Source organism: Convolutriloba macropyga, chromosome 4, assembly GCF_964194025.1.
Source record: "Convolutriloba macropyga chromosome 4, txConMacr16.3, whole genome shotgun sequence".
NCBI classification, from domain to species: domain Eukaryota; kingdom Metazoa; phylum Xenacoelomorpha; order Acoela; family Convolutidae; genus Convolutriloba; species Convolutriloba macropyga.
The window spans coordinates 29442273-29462692 of NC_134471.1; the positions used below are offsets into that span (position 1 = coordinate 29442273).

Consider the following 20420-nt stretch of genomic DNA (forward strand, 5'->3'; position numbering starts at 1 on the left):
AAAATAAATCGCACTTAAAAATGTTTATATACAAAAATCAATTTTGTTTGACATTTTCTTTTCTTTCAATCCCAATAGAGTTATGGGAATCAACGGCGGCTATTTTCCGTCCGGTAATATGCCGGGTATGTTCGATGTTTGATGATTTTTGTTCAATCGTTCATGCAATTTCAACTGAAATGCGTGGGTGACGACATTTTTCACTCTTAGTGGAGCGAGTTTTTTATTCATTCGCGTGAATAAGCTTTTGGTCACACGTGACCTAACTCACTCTCAAAAACGACTTCCTCACTCTTAAATTGACTTTTCTTTACTTCAATTCAAAGAGAAGGTCAAATTAGTGTCTGTCACTCTATTTAAATGTTGTTTGAGAGCAGCTATTAGAAGCAGCAGTAAGTTATACAGAGATGCTATGAGAGAAACCGTGGCTAGCTACTGACGAAGCCAACTGCTCGGGGGTCGTTTGAGAGCAATTCACCCGACGCTAGTCGCCTTTATTACTTTCCCCCCGGACTGAAGCAGGCTAAAATAGATTAGAGCGCCCACTAGTTGTTCGAGAGCAACTCTTCCGATGTCAGTCGGTTATTTTTTTAACATCAAAAGAGTAGTTTTTTTCTTTTTTAATTGCTCTCGAACGAAGCTTGAAGCAAGTATTAGAAACAGGTGGTCTTTACGTCAATTTTTCGCTAGCTTGTTTTTGCGCGTTTGTTGTAGAACATTCTTTGTCTTCCAAGTGACTCGACGCTTGAATCGAATGTTGATCTTCTTCGGAAATAAAGTTTGTTGTTAATATAAAAGCGATTTTGAGCGAAAGCGAGTCAAAGGCCATGTGACTTAGTGGTTAAAGGTATCATCCTGGAGGTTCGAGGTTCGAAACCCTGTGGGGTCGTTTTTGGCACCCATATAATATTTTAAGCGACAACCCCTCTAAATTAAATTGCTCCCGCCTGTCGTCCGACAGAAATTCAACCAGCGTCGGTTTGGTTTTTAGTGGTAATTGAAAATACCCTCCGGTTTGCGATAATGAGTTGTCAGCATTTATTGGTGTACAAACTAGTTGAAATAGTGCTGAGCTTTGCCGAAAATTGTTTTCATTTAAAATACGTATGTAGTAATCAAAACTAGTTCGCCTGTTTCTCTTACATCGAGTTTTCAGTTGATGGAGGGTTGAACATATGCAAACGCACATTGCCGAAACTCCTTGTTTTGTTTTTTTACACGAAAAAATCTTTGGAGTTGAACTGCTCTTGATTGATTCCGTAAACTGATTTTATCAAAATTAGCCGTGAGTTTTATAACCAAGAAATTATGATCAAATTTGTTGGAAAAATCTTGCATTTATAATTTTTGTGCCAGTTATGAGACAGAAATCTGGAACTTGAGATCTATGTTTGAGTCAATCGATAAGAGAATTTGCATGCGATATTTTTACGCTGGTGAATGCTCTTAACATATATTTGCTGCTGATTGTAACATGTTTGGTTTAAGCTCTTAATTTGAAACGACTATTATAGTACACATGCTGTGCTTTACACGGCATGTGCGGATTCTATTCATTTTTGCTTTTTAAAGTGTAATTCTGTCCTTTCAATCAGTAGGCTTAAGTTTTAATATATTTGATGATTTCAAGCTAGCATGCTCACAAATGGAAACTTATGACAGTCGAGTAGTTTAATGCTTCGTGTTTGAAGTTAATCGAAAACGACAAGCGATTATTAGTATAGTACCAATTGTCCCCGTAGTTTGTTTTTACAAGTGTTTAAATATGTTGCATTATAAATAGCCGCCGAGAGCCTCTCAGACTAGTATTTAGGTGCTCTCCTTTCTTACAACTCGATGAGAAGTATTGAAGAAGTATTTTAAATTCAATAACTCTCGGGGAGTTAAATTGATGCAAAAAATTTAAACGCGTAAAAAATGTTCTAATGCTGGTCAATTGTGAAGAGCGGAGCGAAAAGAGTGGTTTTCGTTCATACCGCTGCTTTTGAGAGCGGTTGACGTTGAAGTCTAAAAAACTTCTCGAAGAGTGAAAACGTGGCTGTCTGGGGGATGGGATATTAGGCGAAAATCCGAATAGGCGAACGAAATTTTTGTAGCCATTAGGCGAAAATCTTGAACTAAAGTTTTGAGGAAATTAGGCGAATAGCAATTAAAACTTCAGAGATACTTCAAAATCCACTTGATATTATAAAGTTGTCAAGTTTCCCTAACAGTCGTCTTTACATGCAAAAGTTGTAAAAAGTACATGCAAATGTAATTGTTTTCAATGTTTTGCATCTCTTGTACTGTACTTAGAGTAATCACGGCAAACTTTGTTTTTTTTTTTAAAATCAACAGGGAAAGAATGCTTAAAATACTTATCAATTTAACGATGAAGTCTAGAACACCGAAGGTCGCTGGTTCAAACCCTTCTCTTGACCAATATTTTTGCACTAATGCAAATTTATCTAAGCTGGAGGGCTCTTAATTAATTTATTACACGTCCTGGCGTTTGAATGCAATTTGTCTAACTTTAGTTGGTATATTTTCGGTTTTAAATTTTGTTTTATGATTTACAGGCTTGAATAGGCTACAGTAATATTATTCTAGTTTGTTAACAACAGCGCTTGGATATTTTTTGGGTTTTAATCCAAATAAATGGGTTTTAAGCTAACTTGAAGGTTTTTAGTTGCTATGAAACGACTTTTGTAGCAATTAAAGTAGTCCTTTGGTCTTTTTTACGACTCGAAGAGGAGTATTGGTATTCTACGGTTTTTAGCTGAAGTCATGGCTTAGTTTTCGAACATTGACTTCTTGTTTAGAACGTTGACTCCTCTTTTTGATCATTGGACTTTAACAGTAGCTTAGTTTGTAATGCATAGTAATTAGGAACTGATAGTAATTTTCAAGGTGAAAAAGTCCTTCTGAGAGTTTTGGATGCTAAGTCCCTCAGACGTATATGACCTACCCCCCACCCCCGAATTGCCCCACATCGACCCCCCATATACACCAACATCCCCCCCCCCCCCCAACTTACCCCCGGACCTGCCTAACCCCTTCCTCGCTTACATACCGAAATTTCTCACTAAAAATTGACTTTTTCTCACTATATATGTATATAGCGTGTATCTTGCGTTCATTTGTAGTTCTCTTGTCCCCTTTTTAAATGCTCTCGAAGGAAGTTCGTAGCAATTATTGTAAACGTGTTAGTCTTTTTTATGCAAACTCTTCGCTTGACAGTTTTTGCGCTTTTATTCTAGAACATTCTTTGACTTCTCAAGTGACCTTTTCACGCTTTCGTTATTCATTTTGAGTGATCTTTCTTGTTCTCATTACGAAGTAGAGCTTATTCCTATAATAAAATCGATTGCATCATAGCAAAAAGAAGGACCTGATAGCCGAGTGGGCAGTGCTTTTGATGAGGGATCGGGGAAAGTCCATGGTTCGAAACCCGGCGTGATGAACTGTTTTTGCATAAAGAAAAATTCATCTAGGCTGCAGCCCCTGAATTATATTGCATCGCCTGTTGTTCGAGAGCAATTCTTCCGACATTAGTCGGTTTATCTTTTCTTTTTTCGTATTCCTGATTTTTCATTTCTTTTTGAGGTAGGGTTAGATAAGAGTTTTTATTGCACAACTCTTCGAGTCGGTTCTGGTATTCTACCGGCTGTTTTTATCCGATTTTTCGCTTGACCAACTTTTTGTCTGACCCATTTGACTTTTCGCCCTCAAAAACGGGACAAACAAGTAGCGCCCAGAGGGCATTGGATGTGCTTCTAGAGTCTTTCGGCTCACTAGTCTCCAAGTATGCGATTCAGAGAAATTGTTTTGAGACAATTTCAAGGTGTGGGTGTTCGTATTTGGGGAGGAGGTAGGTTATATACGTTAGACGGACTTATGTACCGACTGTTTTTTATCCGATTTTTCGCTTGACCGTCTTTTCGTCTGGCCGTTTGTCTTTTCGTCCTCAAAAAAGGGATAAACAGGTGGCGCCAAGAGGGCTTTAAGTTCTCGTAGAGCCTTTAAGCTCACTAATCTCCAAGTATGTGATTCACGGAAGCAGTTTTAAGACAATTTCAGGGTGTGAAGAGTGGTTTTTGGTCTTAAAAGTTTGACCCCCCCCCCCTTTGTCACGCCCACCGCAGCCCCCCCCCCCCCATTGGACGATTTGAACCCCCTCTCCTCCTGCTGTGAAGGGCGCGAGTCATGGTGTGAATGGCGGTTCTTTGACCCCCTCCACTTAAACCCAGCCCCACCCCTGCACATCGTTTAGGCCGTAACGGCCCCGTGCAGACAAAGACCCCCCTCCTCTGGTGCACTCCCCTCTCACTGTGCTCACCTCACGCCCCTTCAATTAAGCTCAAGCTAGCCTCACCTTGGTACAGCCTGATTTTGTAGTTTGTAAATCAGATGAGCTTGGACTGACTGATAAATAATATTGCTTTTCTATATTGAAAACTTTGGCATGTTTTTTTTGAGAAAAAAAACTTAACGGATCTTAGGATTTAGTGTACCAATACTTTTTTACTCATACTATCGCAAGGCCGAAGCTGTCTGGAACGGCGAAATATGTCACTTAATAGGAAAACGGCTATTGATGTTCCTTATTGACTGCTCTCGAACGAAGTTTGAAGCAATTGTTGTAAACGTGTCAATTGTTGTAAACTCAAGGTCAATTTTTGCTTGACCGTTTTGTTCTAGAACATCCTTTCGATTTATTTCTCGTGACGTATTCAGGTTTGACTTCTTGATTTTAGATTGACCTAATTTCTCCTCATTCAGAAATTAGGACTGTTGCTAGAACTCTCGTCTATCGCGCCGGAGTTTGGGGGTTGGAGCCCCTCCTTGGACGGAAATTTTTGCGCTCATGAAAAGTTATCTAGGCTACAGCCCGCGCCCCTCTGAATTAAATTGCCTCGCCTGTCGTTCGAGAGCAATTTGTCCGAATTTTTATTGATATCGTTCGGTGGAATACTTTTCTTATTCTAAGTTTCGACCGGAACGCAATGACGTTCGGAACTTCACATTGTGGCATATCGCAAACAATGCTTTGGAGGGATATCGATTCATTAATCAATCCTACTTTTGACATTGCTGCTTTAGGTGACGGTGACTCCTCCAACTGCAACAGTGACCAGGACGATGAGGACGAAGAAGAGATCGAGGACTTGACTGACGCCGTCAATGGCCTCTGAAACAGATTGACGAACATGCAAACCAAACATACAGATACAGATCCGCAGACAGCAGTGGTCACAACAAACTTCTTCTACCAACTCACTTAACCAATCTCAACACAACAATAACAATATTAACAACAACATGAACAAATACAACCATCGCAACAATGACTAAGTGAGTATGAAAGTTGAACCTGCATTTTCAAGAACTGCGACTTGCCTCGGCGTGCAAACACTTGTTTTGATGCGCATATATGATTCAAACTAATACATGTTGGGTACTGATGGTGGATTGTAGGGTCTAACAAGAGGTGGAACTGGTCATTACGTTCATTATATACCTTATAAAGGTGATAAAATAGCAACTATAAATGGCTATATTCAAAACAGAGGAAAGGAAACAGTCCTTCGCAATTGGGTGTAATCGTTTTCTTGAGATACGCAACACTTGCTCCAAAATTGGTATTTTGTGACACCCGCAATCGGATTGTTGTGATTCTACTTAAATATAATTGACCTAATCGAAGTGACGATATCTATGTGCTCTTCGGGAAGAGCTTTTGAATCGAATGCATAGTTGGTGATTGGCTTTTGATGTGTGTCAACATAATTTTGATTTTGATTATGTAAGTTACAATAAACATGCATTATTTTAGAAGCAGCTGTCAAATTATTGGGGATCAGAAAATGATGCATTATCAGCCTAGCAGATTAGCAATTGTAACATGCAACTGGCAAAATTACTGACCAAATTGAACTGCCGTGATTTTGAACTATTTTGAGATAGTGCATAAATTTGTGGTATCTATAAGCAGGAATGTATCAACTGCTTTCATGTTGCTCTTAACAAATTTTTAATTCAAATCATAATTGTAGTGTTGACGCAAACAGTTGTTATTGTATGTGTTTATTATCTGTTCGTTATGTCGAGAACAATTACAAAATAATTAGTAATTAATAGCTCCCCTCCCTTTAAACAGTGGCCTTATATTATTTGTCAGCGAATAATATTCCTCTGACTCCATATGGCATTTGACCTGATAATTTTGAGTTCACTTACTTTAATTTTCCAACTTAGATTATGAGAAAATTGCTTCCTTTAAAAATCCATGTAATGGTGCTACAATACAAAGAGGAGTTTTAATAGTAATGTAAAAAGATTAATGTTTCTCTGGTGTAAAGTCTATGGCGTTTGTGCTTCTGTGTAAATTGGTTTCAGGCGTATCTGTCTATAAAAAATAAAGATTGCTGTTTATTTTTTACTCTCAAATTAATTATGAAATTCAATTTGAATGTGTTGCATAATCAAAACATTGTCTCGTCAATCCACTGCTTCAAAATCATCATAATTTTTATTGATAATCTTAGTTTGAAATTTTCATCGGAAACTTTGTTGCAAAATTATTACACATTGGAAAATGGGGAAACCAATCTTTACAAAAAAATGGGTTTTTTTTTTTCAAAGATTGAGAATCAAAGTTGATAAATTTTGTACTTATTTAAAGTCTATAGTGCTGGGTGAGCTGAATCTAACAACCGCATAGTTATTCTTTACGCTGCTAGCGTACAGATTTTGGTCAACATGTTAAAACATGATATAAAGGTATATAGAAGTTTCCAATCATGATCTTTTATCATTGTGATCCTTAACTCCCATGTGTACTCTGATTGTTCTGGAATGGATACGTTTTAATGTAAATTAAGAGATATCGCTCTGTTCAAATGATCTCTACAAATACTACTACTACTACTATTCCCAATACAGAGTCTTGTCTTGTGCCTTTGCTGCGTCTTCATTAGTCAGTTACGATCAATGGAAATATATATCTTAATTCAAGTATATGGTTCTGAGTGCTCATTTTTTCTAATGAGTCGGAGGCAGATTTCCAGATGTTAACTATAACTGGCATGATGGGATAACCGCATAAATATTTGTTCCGACATACTTTAGTGGGGGCAGGAACTATATACTTAAATGTTTTTTTAGTCAATTTTCGCCGATCGATATAGTCATCGTAGAGTTGTGAGTGGTATCATTAGAAAGACCGTCCAGCGCTGAATATGGAATTAAGAAAATCTTTCAGTTTTTACAGCGTGCTATGAGAGATTTTAAGTTTTGTGAACATCCGCCGAATTACGATGCTTTTCAATTTTTCCGTAATTTTTGTCAATTTTGCTAATATATGTTAAAATTGTGACAGGTAGTGTTATTAGTTTTATCTTTTAAGATAGAGGAGGGTTGCTGTATTGTTCGGTCCGAGTTTTTTCTCACAAGAATTTGTGCTAACATTTTCGGAATTCAGGCTTTGTTCAAAAATGCGAGCAAATATGGCTTTTTAGCCCACTTCCTTTAATATTGCTGGAAGTACGTACCTTAAAACTGCGGTCATAATCTTCGTAAGCTCAAAAAGAGCTTGTACTCCCGCTCGCTTTAAGAATCTTCTGGAAGTACAATTTTTTCGCCAGTTTTCGCATTTAAACTCCATAATTGTACAAAATGCATTATTTTTGATATACTGAAAAATTTTGTTGAGAAATTTATTTTGAAAAAAAATTGAACATTGAAGTTGCTTTCTTAGTTGCTCAGCAATATCACGGTTGATCTTGATGTCACCATGAACCCTTACCATATTTTTTTTTTTGATTTTTTTGGGGCGCGGCATTTCCCAAAGATTTCAGCATTTATAGTTTTTACGTTAATTGCTGACAAGAATTTTTAATCAGGGCTCAATTATTGACAGATACTATATACAAAAAGAGGCCCAGGGAACATTAACTATGGTTTCGGAGTTAAGCTCATGGTGTTTATGGCTTTGGACAAATGTATTCGTAAACTTTAATGGAATTAAGTTTTGCTTCCATTTGTTATAATACTTTTTGTACTCCAATCACTTAGTCTACCTAATCAAAGATCCAAGTGCCTTCTTTGGGAGGTATAAGTGAACCTGGACAATGCTTTCAGTTCTTATCTAATTCCTTATGACTTTAAATATATTTGTTTGTAAATGTCGGTGAATTTTTGAAAACTTTTTTTTAGAAACTAATTTATTTTTTTCCCAACTTCTGATATTACGAGTTGAGTTTTTTTAGCATAAATGCACATTTTTTAAGGTTCATTTTGTTTCCTTGTCAAATTTTATCATTATTGGAAGGCTCAATTGAGGGACTCCATAGTTTGAAAACGCGCAGCTTTGAAAAAACGCGCAACTGAATATTTTTTGTTGAATAGTTATTGATTTTGGGCTGAGACACAGTCCTGTCGCAAAATTTAATGAAGTTTTTTGCCTGTTTATCTTCTCTTTATTGTGGTACATACACTTGATAATGACAGGTCTAAATTGCTTCCCCAGAAGGTATAACTAAATTTTTTTAAAGAACTCAGTTTTATAGGTATTTGTTTCAATGATTTTCGAATTAACTTTTAAAAATTATTCATCCATCCATCTTTTTGTTGAAACCTGGTGTCTGTTTTGACTTTTTTAAATAAAATTTTTGTTTTCAAAAACATTTCGAAATTTGAGCTTCGCCATTTTTTTAAATCGTGTTTCGGTCGACTTAAAGCTTAACCTCTATTAAGAGAGGTCACAACCCGTTTGCTGTGAGCTATAATTTTAGCTTTATGCGGGTTTTATTTTAAGCACTTGTTTCTCGGTTTGTTACTACTGTTATAAAGATATTTCATAAAACTTTTGAGATTTTTTGTATAGTTGTACACTTTAGACGATTTATGTTCAAATTTTTAAAATTTGAATTAGGTCCCATTGGCTTTGTAGTTTAGCGCAATTGAACATTTTTAACGTCAGAGTTCAATCAGTTTTTTTAAATTTTACCGCTGTTTGTCGTTATTTTTTGGTCGCATGACGCACACTGGATAATGCCAGGTCTCAATTGCTTCCCATGGAGATAAATATCAACATTTTGGTGATTCGTTGTTATCTAATGACTTAATCGCTTTGAATTTAATTCTTTTCAAAAATAGAAACGTTATTTTGAACTTTGCTTCTTTTTGCTCTTTTTTGTCGACCTGTTACCAGTCGTATTGAGGACAGTGCCCATATCTTCTCTAATGAAGCATAGTTTTTTTGTTTTGTATAGGTGTCGTCTTATGATGCGAGTTTGATTTTGTTATTGTTTTTTTTTAATATGGACATCGAGTTTTGGTCGTATTTCTTGTCAGTTATTTGATTTTATGCTGGTCTTTTCTGGTAGTCCTAGTAGCAACAAGTTTCATTAGCGCTTTTCCGTGGCATTATTATACCGAATTAGTGTTTTGTTGAACGATATGTATAAAAGTTTTCTATCTCATCATTTGGTAGCCAACTATGTCAAGAATGGATGAGCGGGGTTGAAACAATGTGAGAATGCATATTTTATTTTTTATTTATTTTTTCTATTGTTTAACAGATACCAAAGTTTTCAGAGTCAGAAGATTTCTTGAGTCTAGAGAGGTTAAAACTTCACGCTTTGTACCCATGACGCTTATCATCAGAAAAGAGCTGAAAATGTTTCTTGAAAATTGAATTTCGCGATATTGAAAATGGAACTTCATGGGGCCAACTACAATCAAACTTATAATTGAGCAAACCGAACTGCTAGGCCAAAATAATAGTATTTCATTTCTATGGCAAATATTTTATGCCTAGAAATTTGATTAATTACTCTGAGACGAAGCAGTTGACGGCAGCTACTCACGAGGATTGATTCTCACAATTCAGAATGGAGTTATTGGGGCGCAGTATTTTAACGGCTCAAGTTATGGTGAGCTGTTTTTTACGACTCGAAAGGAGTATTGGTTGCGTGTCTTTTTTATCGGCTTTTTTGCTTGAGTTTATTTGAAACAGGAAGTGAAATGTGAAAACAAAGTCTTTAGGTCAAATTGTTGAAAAGCTGATAGAAGAGAGAGTGGTTTTCTGTTCATGTCGCTAATTTGGGAGAGAGCTAGAAAAATATTTTACTTAGCGAGCGGATTTTTTGACCACTTGCGGCTTCTTGAAAGGAGTTTTTTAGTCTTAACTCAAACTTTTTCAGTCAGAGATGTTTCTCTCAATTATTTGAACTGGTAATAGTAATAGTGTGTTTGGAAGCTTTTTTTGACAATCTGAAGTTAATGTTACACTTTTGGTGTCAATTTTCAGCTTTTTCTTAAAAATATTTTGTCTTATTTTAGCTTTTCTGTTTGTATGTTCAATTTTTGATAGCAATTGGGGAGCTTTGTGGCTCGAATTGTTAGTCGTTCTAGCACTTTTGGTTGCCTCTCAAATTGAATAACATCAACTTTCAGTTGTTTTTCTTAATGAAAGTCTTGAAAATTTGATCATTTTTTCTATTTCTTCCAATTTTACGGTCCTCGCTTTCACTTTTGATCAATTCTTAATTAAGAGCAATTCGTTAGGCGTTGCTACATTGGACTGACGCTTGAAATTTAGATAGTGCACTTTTCACCGAATTAAGTTACACTAATTTTCTTTTGTTTCAGGTTTTAATCTTTTTTGCTTTTTTAATTTATTTTAAAAACCAACCTTTCTCTGCAGGGCGGATGGTTGATCGAGCAAATATTTTTACTAAAAACTTTCTTTGAATTACCTTTTTGGAGGTTGCATTTCGTTTTTTTGAGAAATTGATTGAATTTTTGGGAGAATATTATTCATTTTTCAACTCTCCCTTCGCCAGATTTTTATCTTATAAACTGTTCACAATGTCTGTCATTTGGCAATTTTTCTGCGAAATACTTGTATGCATGTATTGTCATGTTTTTCCAACAGTTTTTTTTTGGATTCGCAACTTGGTATAAACTTTATCAGATGCGTTTTCAGTATTTGTCCGTTAGTTATCTCATGCAAATGTTCCTGTCAGTTCCAATGCGTTTATTTTATTTAAGTAGGATGTGCAACAGGTTTTTTTGTTCAAATCGCTTATTTGGGAGAGCGAGGAAGGGAAGTGTAAAATATTTTTCACGGCGAAAGGAAATTTCTGATCACGTGCGTTTTTTAAACGCAGTTAAACTCCGACTTTCGTGGTTAGTTTTGCTCAGTTACCTAAATTGGTAAAAACGCGTTGGGAAGCTTTTTTGACCATCTGAAGTGAATGTCTCAATTTGGTGTCAATTTTCAGATACTTTTTAAAACGTTTTTTGTGTTAAGCTTTCTCAGCAATTTTTGTATTCTTCAATTTTTTATAGCGTTTGGAATTTTGTGGTTAAAATCAGTTGTTCTAGCACTCTTTGGTTGTAAAAGTTTTTTCCCTATTTCTTCCTTTTATTGTTCTCGCTGTCGTTTTTCTTGAGCAATTCTCAATCGAGAGCAATTTTTTAGCTGTTTTTACAATGAAGTGACATTCAAAAGCTAGACTGGGCTCTTTGTATTGAAATACGTTATACAAATTTACAATTTTTTCAGGTTTTTTCCCCCATTGCTCCTTTAACTGTTTTTTTTAAATTTATCTCTGCAAAGTATTGGTTGATCGACTGATCTAGCAGAAAATTTAATAAACAGTTTTCTTAGAATATTGTTTGAGAAGTAGCTGTTTATCTTTAGAGGATTTTGTTCGAATTTTATAGAGAATATTGTTTTTCAGTTTCTCTTTTGCCATCAACTTCACGTTTGCCCGGATTTTTAAGAGTCTTTCAATTGATATGTTAATTCAAACTACCTGTATTTCTGTGTTACCAGGTCTTACCTGTACTTTTGGAGTCGCAACTTGTTGCCGCAACAAATTTTATCAGATGCTTTTTGTTTTCGTCATTTTGTGTTTTCGTGTTTGCAGGTTATTGTTTCAAAATATTTTGTTTTTCCATTCAGTGGGGTGGATTTGAAGCAGGATGTTAATACCATACCTGAAAAAATGGGCCATGCTTCTGAACGAAAGTTAAATGCTTGATTTTAAGAGCTAGATTAGTTATTCTTTGACTTACGGCATTTTCAGAGCAATTTCTTAAAATATAGTTTGCAAGTCTTAGGCCAAAATGTTTTTCACTGCACATAAAAATAGGAGTGCCAATCACATTTTCTGATAGGCTTGTTGACTTTATGATTTGATTAGTATCAAGTTTTATTGTTTTTCTTAAAGCAAAAGCTTAAAATAAGTCGATTTTAGGCCTGTTTTTGTCCTAACTTTGTAATTTTCTTCCTAATTCTTTGTCTAGTGGTTTTCAGAATACTTTTTCTACTATAATTGCTCTTCGTGGGTTTTTTCTCACCACACTTTGTTATCTGAATGGAAATTAGATTTCATTTAGCAAGTTCACGCAATACAGTCATGCTCTAAAAAGTAAAATTCTTTCAACTTAAACCAATGAATCCCGATCGAAGTGCGTTACGGTATCGGAACTCATTAGGGCGACATCTGCAGTGTATGATTACGGAGCTTATAGAAGCTCAACTGGGACGAATCGTCTAATCTAGCTAAGCCAAATTAAAACACTACGGTTTCTGATGGAAAGAACAACAGAAACTTGATGTTTCTTTTTATGTCTCCATGAAATAGGAGATTTTTATGTCTTCCTGAGAAATAGGATATGGCAAAAAAAATAAATATTCCGTAAAGCTCTTGAAAGTCGTGCCTTTCTTCGTTTACCATTGCTATACGTAGCTCGTTGAGCAATATCATGGTTCATTGAACTAATTGCGGGTTTTTAACGGAAAGTTCATAAATGAAGGCCAACTTAAGATCTGTCAGCCAAACTTTTATCAAACCCGATTTACAGCAATTCAGCAAATGTTCAAAAACGGTTTTGTACTGGCGTACATCGATACACCGCTCCGTTGTTCTCGAAGAGCGCTGCCAAAACAAGCCTTTTTTTACTACGCTGAAAGAAGCAAAAAAAATAATGGACTCGCTTTTCAAAGACTCTGCAGCTGTGAATCGATAACGACTTGGGGGCCTTCCAGCAACTTGAAATAGCAGTACAAGTTGATAAACTTTTCTTTTGATTGCCGAAAAAATGATTAGTCCCACGTTCAAAAAATTGTAAACTATGACTGAACATTTATTAGGCCGGATCATTCGTGAGGCTTCACCTGAGTTGACTTGCGAAGACTCTCTAGCTGTGCATTGATGATAACTTGAGGCCTTCGAAATTTCCCATCCAGGATGCTCCAGGCAGAACCACAGAATTGTCCCAAATACCCCATTCCCGATGGAGCTCATATCGCTTTGCCTGTAAGGAGAGTTTTCATATGGCTTATTTTCTCCGAGTCAAGTATTAGCCGTCTATCAACAGTAGCAAAGAACGTTCTAGATCACCGCGGTATTTCGAAGAGGGTTTCCATCGAAGTTGTTCCACTTCAGCTTCTGTAAGCTACTGTTGCCTAAATATCAGCTATCAAATCGCAAACAAGCGATTGGGAAGACGTTCTGGTCTTCAACACATGGTGAACGATCGCTTGAATATCGATATCACAAGAACTAGTTGCGTCTCTTCAGTTCAGGGGTTGCTTTGTAGCCCGCTAGAGCTCTTCTCGGCCATTTCTTTAATTTGCATTTCTTGCTCTAGCTTCCTTGGTTCAAAACTCCCGCTCAAATCCTGTGGATTTTTTCTGCCTTCGTTTCTGGGTGCGTGCCTCTGCTTAGATATGCAACTTCATGGACGTCTAAATTTGCTCTGCACTCACTTGCTTGCTTGTATTGTTTTTCAGCAATATTTGGTGGATAGGCTGCTAGCTTGTTTCAACATTGTAATTGCTTTGGAGTTGTTCCTTTTGAAGACGAACAATCTGTTGGATGAGAACCTTAAGATCGTTCCGTTGATCCGAATCTTCAATTATCATGAAGAAATAACGTCTTTTAGTGTTAAATTCTTTCACTTGCTGTATTTCTTCGCCGTTGACTGAAACTTTTTTCTGCTGAATGTGCTTGAATTGCCTCGTAGCAGTTCGCTTTTTCTTTGCTTACTCCTCTTAAGAAGTGTTTGCACTTCGTTCTCCTAATTGAAATGCACCTTTTGATTTGCCTTGCTGGCGTCTGGTTCTTGAATCGTTCGATTTGTGTTAGGAGAATTGGGACTATCCAACAGAGTAGATAACAGTTTATTTCCACTATCTGCATTGCTGGACCACTTGTAACGGCTGCTCTCCTATCAATAAAAGAGAAAGCATGATATCGAACAGTTTCAAATCTTTCCGGAAAAACGGCGTTCGCGGTTAACTTTTGTAAACTTCACTATGATCTCTACTGTAAAATACCATGGGATTAATTTGAACTGATTTAGTCCCAATAACCAGAAGTTGATCCATTCTCTCAATTACGTGTCCTCAAAGTTGACTGCTGCTTCGGCAACTCTGACATTTTCTGGTTAATATCTGGTAGCTGCCTAACGTTCAACAACGATAATTTTTCAAGTAGTTTTAATGATATTTATTGAAAAATACAAAAATATTCTGTATGGGCAGAGATAGTCTGACAGCTTGTCAAACAAAGTGATAATATTCTTCAATTCGATCTCTAAAGAACATTTAACATTCATCAAAATTGGAAACTGACACCCAAAATTTTGTTCAAATAACGTTCAAACGTTTTTTTTTCAAAATGGGGATATATAAAGCGGGGCCGGCTTTTTTATTTCTCACTTTCTGCTTACTCCTTGTAAACAAAAAAGTGAACCAAATGTTTCAATAAATCACTGAAACTACTTGAGAAATTATCGTTGTTTAACGTTAGGTAGCTACCAGATATTAACCAGAAAATGTCACAGTTGCCGAAATAGCAGTCAACTGTGAGGACACTTAATTGAGAGAATTGATAAACTTCCGGTTATTTGAACTAAATGGGTATAGATTAATGCCACGGTATTTTACAGTAGCTCCTAGAAGTTAGGTTTGATTCATGCAAAAAATTGATTCACATTAAAGAAAGTTTTTTTCCTTTTAAATACAGGAACTTGGTCTGTTTGAGTAGGTTTGCTTGGGGTTGAAAACAATATGTTGTAATTACCACGCCCAATTTTCAAACCTAAAAGGTGGCTATTTAGATTAATTGGCAGAATAATTATAATCAACCAGTAAGTATGTTGTCCTTTTTGTAAAGGAAATGAAAGAAATACAAATAATTTATATCAAAATTATTTAATTTAGATGGTGTTTGATACTTAACCAGATTGTGAAAGTAAAAAGGACTATTTAAAGGAAGATAGGAGAGATGATTTCGTGAAAAATGGTTTAAAAAATTAGACGTCCAGTATCTCTATTTTGTACCAATTAAAAAGATGATTCGAGCTGTTTGTCTCCTCTCTCCAAAATTTTGTATGAATTATTGAAAATCTCAATAAAACTAGTTTTCCCAAATCGGCGAAAAAGTAACTTCAATAAAAAAACGTTCAATAAAGGCAATCTTCTTTTCATGTTTCTCAGATCTAACTTTTGAAATAATGTTTGCCTGTAAAATCCAGAAAACGTAAACGTGCCTGTAAAATCCAGAAAAACACTCGCCAATCAAATCCTTACACATATAAAAAATTTTTTTGAAAAAATGAAAGAACAAAGGCAAAACGTCAGTAGAAAAAAAAACAACGGAATCCCTTTTAACATTTTTCCGTAGATATGGCCGAAGTAACCTCATAACCATTCTCTTGTAGTATATGAAACCATTATTTATTAGATTTATCAGAGAGCTCAATATTTCTTGAAAAACAGAAAAAAGTTTTAGATTTATTATTTTATAATTGCCCTTTGAACTAAACTATTCTATGAGAGTTTCATTCAACCTACTATGGGATAGGTTTATTGACCAAAAAAATCAAAAAATCTTGAATAAAGAACAATACTTTTGAAAAATGAATTAAATGATTACCAATCTCTGAACAAATTCGGTGTGTTGACGCAAAAAACCGCGCAATATGTTGTTGAAATATCCAAATTAAAAAACCACAAAGGCCAAAGACACCAAAATCACCGACAAGCATAAACCTACTAACGTCGGATAAATTACTTTCTAGAGACAGGTGACCAAAAGGTTGCCTTTTGACTTCTTGGGGGTGATCAAATGGAGTTACTAAAAATCTGAAGGGCGAGAAAATGGATTTCCATGGCGTTTTACCAAATTTTAAATTGCTTTTTTTTCTGCAACATCATTATTGAAACTTGAAAAAAAACTAATTTCAAACTCTATTCTGTTTTAAAAGTAATCGTAAAACGATGCTTGATTGCTGCGTCATAATACAAAATTTGCCTATTATAACTTTACGATGGCACATTCATCGCTATTTTCATCTGAATGACTAAAATAAAATAAAAAGGTATCTTCATTTTCCGTCTAAAAACATTAGTTCATTTTCTGATTCTTAAATTTATCGATGTTTAGGCGAGCTAATTTGTGCATTTTGCTAAAAAAATAAAAGTGATGTACTGTGTAACTGAGTTTTGTTCTTTGTTTGAATCCGATTGCTTTATCTATTAAGTTATTATGGTAGCAACACGAGTTTATTTTCTTGCAGTAAACTGTAGCCGCAAGTAAAGTATGAGACATACATAAAATTAAAATTTTGCCGGTTTTTTACTAGCAATAATTATGAATCGTTTTATTTTTGCAATTTTTTTTCGCAAATTATCCATATACAAAATATTCGGAACAATCATTTGTTTCTTAATAGACGAACTGCATTAGAAAAGCCAGTTTTGGTCTAATTGTTTGTTTTAAAGAAATGAACAATTAAAATCAAGGCTTACTCATGACGGTTATGAATGACTTCCTAAAGTGCTTAAAGGAAACCAATCCAGTTTTAAGTCGAAAGATTATTGTCGTTTGACTTTTAAAAATAGATGTTTTCAAAATAAATAATTAATTATTAAGCTTTGCGAGTTTGTCCATTTTTTTTGGTCAACTTGTAGCTTAAATTCATTAAAACCAGGTCGCATTGTCTTTCTAGTGAGCCAAAAAGTTTTTTGCGTTTCTACATTTTAAGTAATGGTTTTTCTGCTTTGATACAACGAAGTTTCACAAAAAAAACGAACTTTTACATCGAACTTTCACATTTTTGACAGGTCAAATACAAGATTACTGGTGTATTAGAAGATAACACAATCAAACATATCAATTATTTCCTTGAATAGATTTTTGTTTTAACGGCTAAAAACATTTTTCTAGCAGAATTTTATAGATTTTTTTATTTTTGTCTTTTTTGTCGTTCTCTTTGTTGTCGTACAAATATCGGATAATTGCAGATCTTAGCCGCTTCTTATGGATAAAAACTATTCGTCGCCTCTCCATATGAAAATTATTTACTAATTTCAGTTGATTGCCAAAGTTTTTAATGACTTTAAATTGAAATAATTTAATGGTTTATATAGACCTGATTATATCTAATATTTTTAGTGCATTGCCCACTGTTTTAACGGCTTCGATTTTGTTTTTGGCACTATTAATTTAATTATTGACTAGTTTTTGTTTTTTGTAGACCTATGTCATATTCTGAATAAAGACACGTCTCAATGGCTTTGATCAAAAAAAGGAATGTATTTGATGGTTCCAGTGTATACCTTATGGTTTTACGTCTTTGATATTAATTAGTTTTTGAAAACTACAAATGTTTTATTTTTCCCTTTTTGTTTTTTTTTACTAACTGCAGAATTTTTTCATTATCCAGAAGTCCCCTATCTCTTTATTAGTGTTCACAGAACACGCAATTGATTTTATTATGTTTACGGAACAGATTATCAATTTAACGGCTTCGACACCGTTTTCTTGCCAAATTTAGACAAAATTTTGTTATTCTTCTGAATTTGTCCTTTGTTATTGTAGACCTACAACAAGTTCTGGATGATAACAGGTCTTATTATCTCCATATTGAGATATGATTGATCATAAAGATTTAAAGAATTCAATTGATATCTAATGGTTTTCTTTTTTTTAAATTTTCTGTTTTAAAAAAATTTACATACGTTTCTTTTTTAAATTTTTGCCGTTTTTGTTTCTTTTTGTCTACTTGTTATCAAGTTTTGCGAGAAACTAGCGCTACGTTTTCTCTTTTCTTCAGTGAAGTACAAAAAAAAATAATCAGTTTAGTTTTTTTTTTTGACGCTGCTGATTTTGACGCTGTTATTGTATTTTTTCTTTTCAAAATATAGTCATAGAGTTTTGGATGTAAATGTTTGTTGTTAAAAAATTTTTTGTTTGTCTTGTTTCCTAGTGTTAAAAATGGCAGGTCCTATCAGCACACGGTTGTTGCATTATTCATTTTCGTAGGTGTTTTATTTGTAAGCAGTTTTATTCAAACATCAATTATTTTTGAACAATAATTGAAAGTTTGTCATCTCTTCCTCATTTGATAGACAATTATGTCAAACTTGTAGCTGAGCGGGGTTCGGAACATTATGTACAAACCCACATTACCGAGCCTCCTTGTTGGATTTTAGAGCTTTCTAACGGAAGTCATCTAGATTTAAATTTCTGGAAGGGTTACTTTTCCTTGATAAAATGTAAGTTTTAATGTCCAACTATTTTCAAAAGAGAAAAGTAGCAGTAAAAAGATTTTAATGTTTTCAATATTTTACCAAGCTAAGAATTATTTATTTGTAAATTATTTATATGTAATAAGCAAAGTCTAATAAGCGAGGCGTCTTGTTGACTTATAATATCCGTCTTTCTATTGCAATAAACTAAAAAAGTAAAAGAGTTGAGAACCATCGAAACTTGCGTAATGTAAGCTCAAAAACAGCTAAATTTTCATCAATATTGCAGAAGGCACCTTTTTTCTACGCTACGAAAGCTAAGATTTTAGGATCAAATGTATTTTCATTACTAGTAAAACTAGTTAGAAAAGAGCTCAAAAGACGAACAAGAACGCAAAAATAAGAGAAAAATTGTCAAAAATGTGACATAGTAGTCAATAGTTGTCTAATGATACCATTTAGTTTTTTATATGACATAATTTATTGACCTTTTGACTGAGTAAAAAACAGTGAGCATTTAATTCTTCGTTGTTCACCCCACAATGGGTTTGGATCTGAATAACACTAGCAAGTGAGCTTGGGGGAGTAAAAACTTCATGCCACCTGGGCTGCGGCCAAAAATCGCCGCAAATATTGTTCACCAGGGCTGTTGTGGAAGCCCAGTAGTCGGTTGGAGAAATTGAGTACCTATTGAAGGGTTTTATGAAATCATGGTTTAGCTACCGAATCAAATTGTTGTTACTATCACGTGTTTATTGCCATTTTTGTCATTGTCAATTTTGCGGAGTTTTTAAAGGCACAATCTTGTTGGTAACAGGGGCAAAGTAAACACTCCCAGTATCGGTTCACCTAGAGCTTAACACCGTCTTTTCAAACTTTACTTAATTACTTGTGAAAAGTAATAAAAGCTTTTGTTTTCAGTTAATGTAAGAATGGAGCTATTGTTACAATGGTTTTACAGTTGCGCATTTTTTATTTTTCTTTTCATTAGGCGTAGTTCAATTGGCTTTTAATCTATTACGATGGAACAACAATTTTCTATTCACGAATAAAGCCATTGAATTAAGAGTTAAATAGGCTTTTATTCATTTTTGCATTGTCTTTTTTCATATATAGGTGAGGTTTTTTTCATCTGCCAACTGAAATTTGAATTATTGTAACCTCATTTGAACAGCTAAAAGCTTTGAATGAAAAGAAAGTAATTGACTTACAAGGCTGAAACTAATTATTCGTTTCAGGAAGCTTTTCCCTCAAAAATACAAGCCCTCTTCATCTAATCGTTCGTGGGTTGCTCCATAATTCTAACTTATTTAAATTTCTAAGCTGCCGAGTGATTTAAGCTAAAGTGGAAAAAAGGCTGAAATCGACATTTCATTCACACGTTTCTTTTTACGTTGATTCAAACTGATTTCATTAACAGGGTCAGAAATTTACAAGAAGCTATCAAAAATTTAGAAATTTGACAGGGTATGAAAATAAGCCCCCACCCACGCCCGTCTAATATTTAGAATCCCACGTGTTAGGCTACCGGTAAAGCGTCTATAATAAGTACGTATAGCTTTCGCTCACAGTTGACAATGGAAACAAAAATAAATTGGGTCTACAAAACAGTTCAAGTTTTCTGGTTCTGTTTTTAACCCTATAAGTTCTATAGGACTTTCGTCTGCGCTCTAATTCGTTTATTTGAACAGAATTTTGGCGTTTACACAAAATTATTGTGAGGTTTTTGAGCGACCTGCTTTTGCACAATTATCTCCTTATAGATTTTTGTAGAGCAGAGAGGAATGCGGGCGTAACAACACTGTACTGCCTTCCCATAGAGGAAGCTAACACGAGAAATAGACATTAACTGGTGGTTAAGCACCTCCGCTTTTTAGTTTCT

General features: G+C 34.9%; 1 protein-coding gene across 2 annotated transcripts in view; it reads left to right on the top strand.

Annotated features, from left to right (window-relative positions):
• The window catches only part of LOC142337592 (START domain-containing protein 10-like), a 308346-nt gene extending 301336 nt beyond the window's left edge, over positions 1-7010 (top strand). For both annotated transcript variants that reach the window (XM_075386933.1, XM_075386934.1), the window contains exons 9-10: positions 5083-5334; positions 5816-7010. In XM_075386933.1, coding sequence (XP_075243048.1) covers positions 5083-5174 — 92 coding nt within the window. In that variant the 3' untranslated portion in view covers positions 5175-5334; positions 5816-7010. The remainder of the gene's footprint in view (positions 1-5082; positions 5335-5815) is intronic.
• Positions 7011-20420: the final 13410 nt, after the last annotated feature.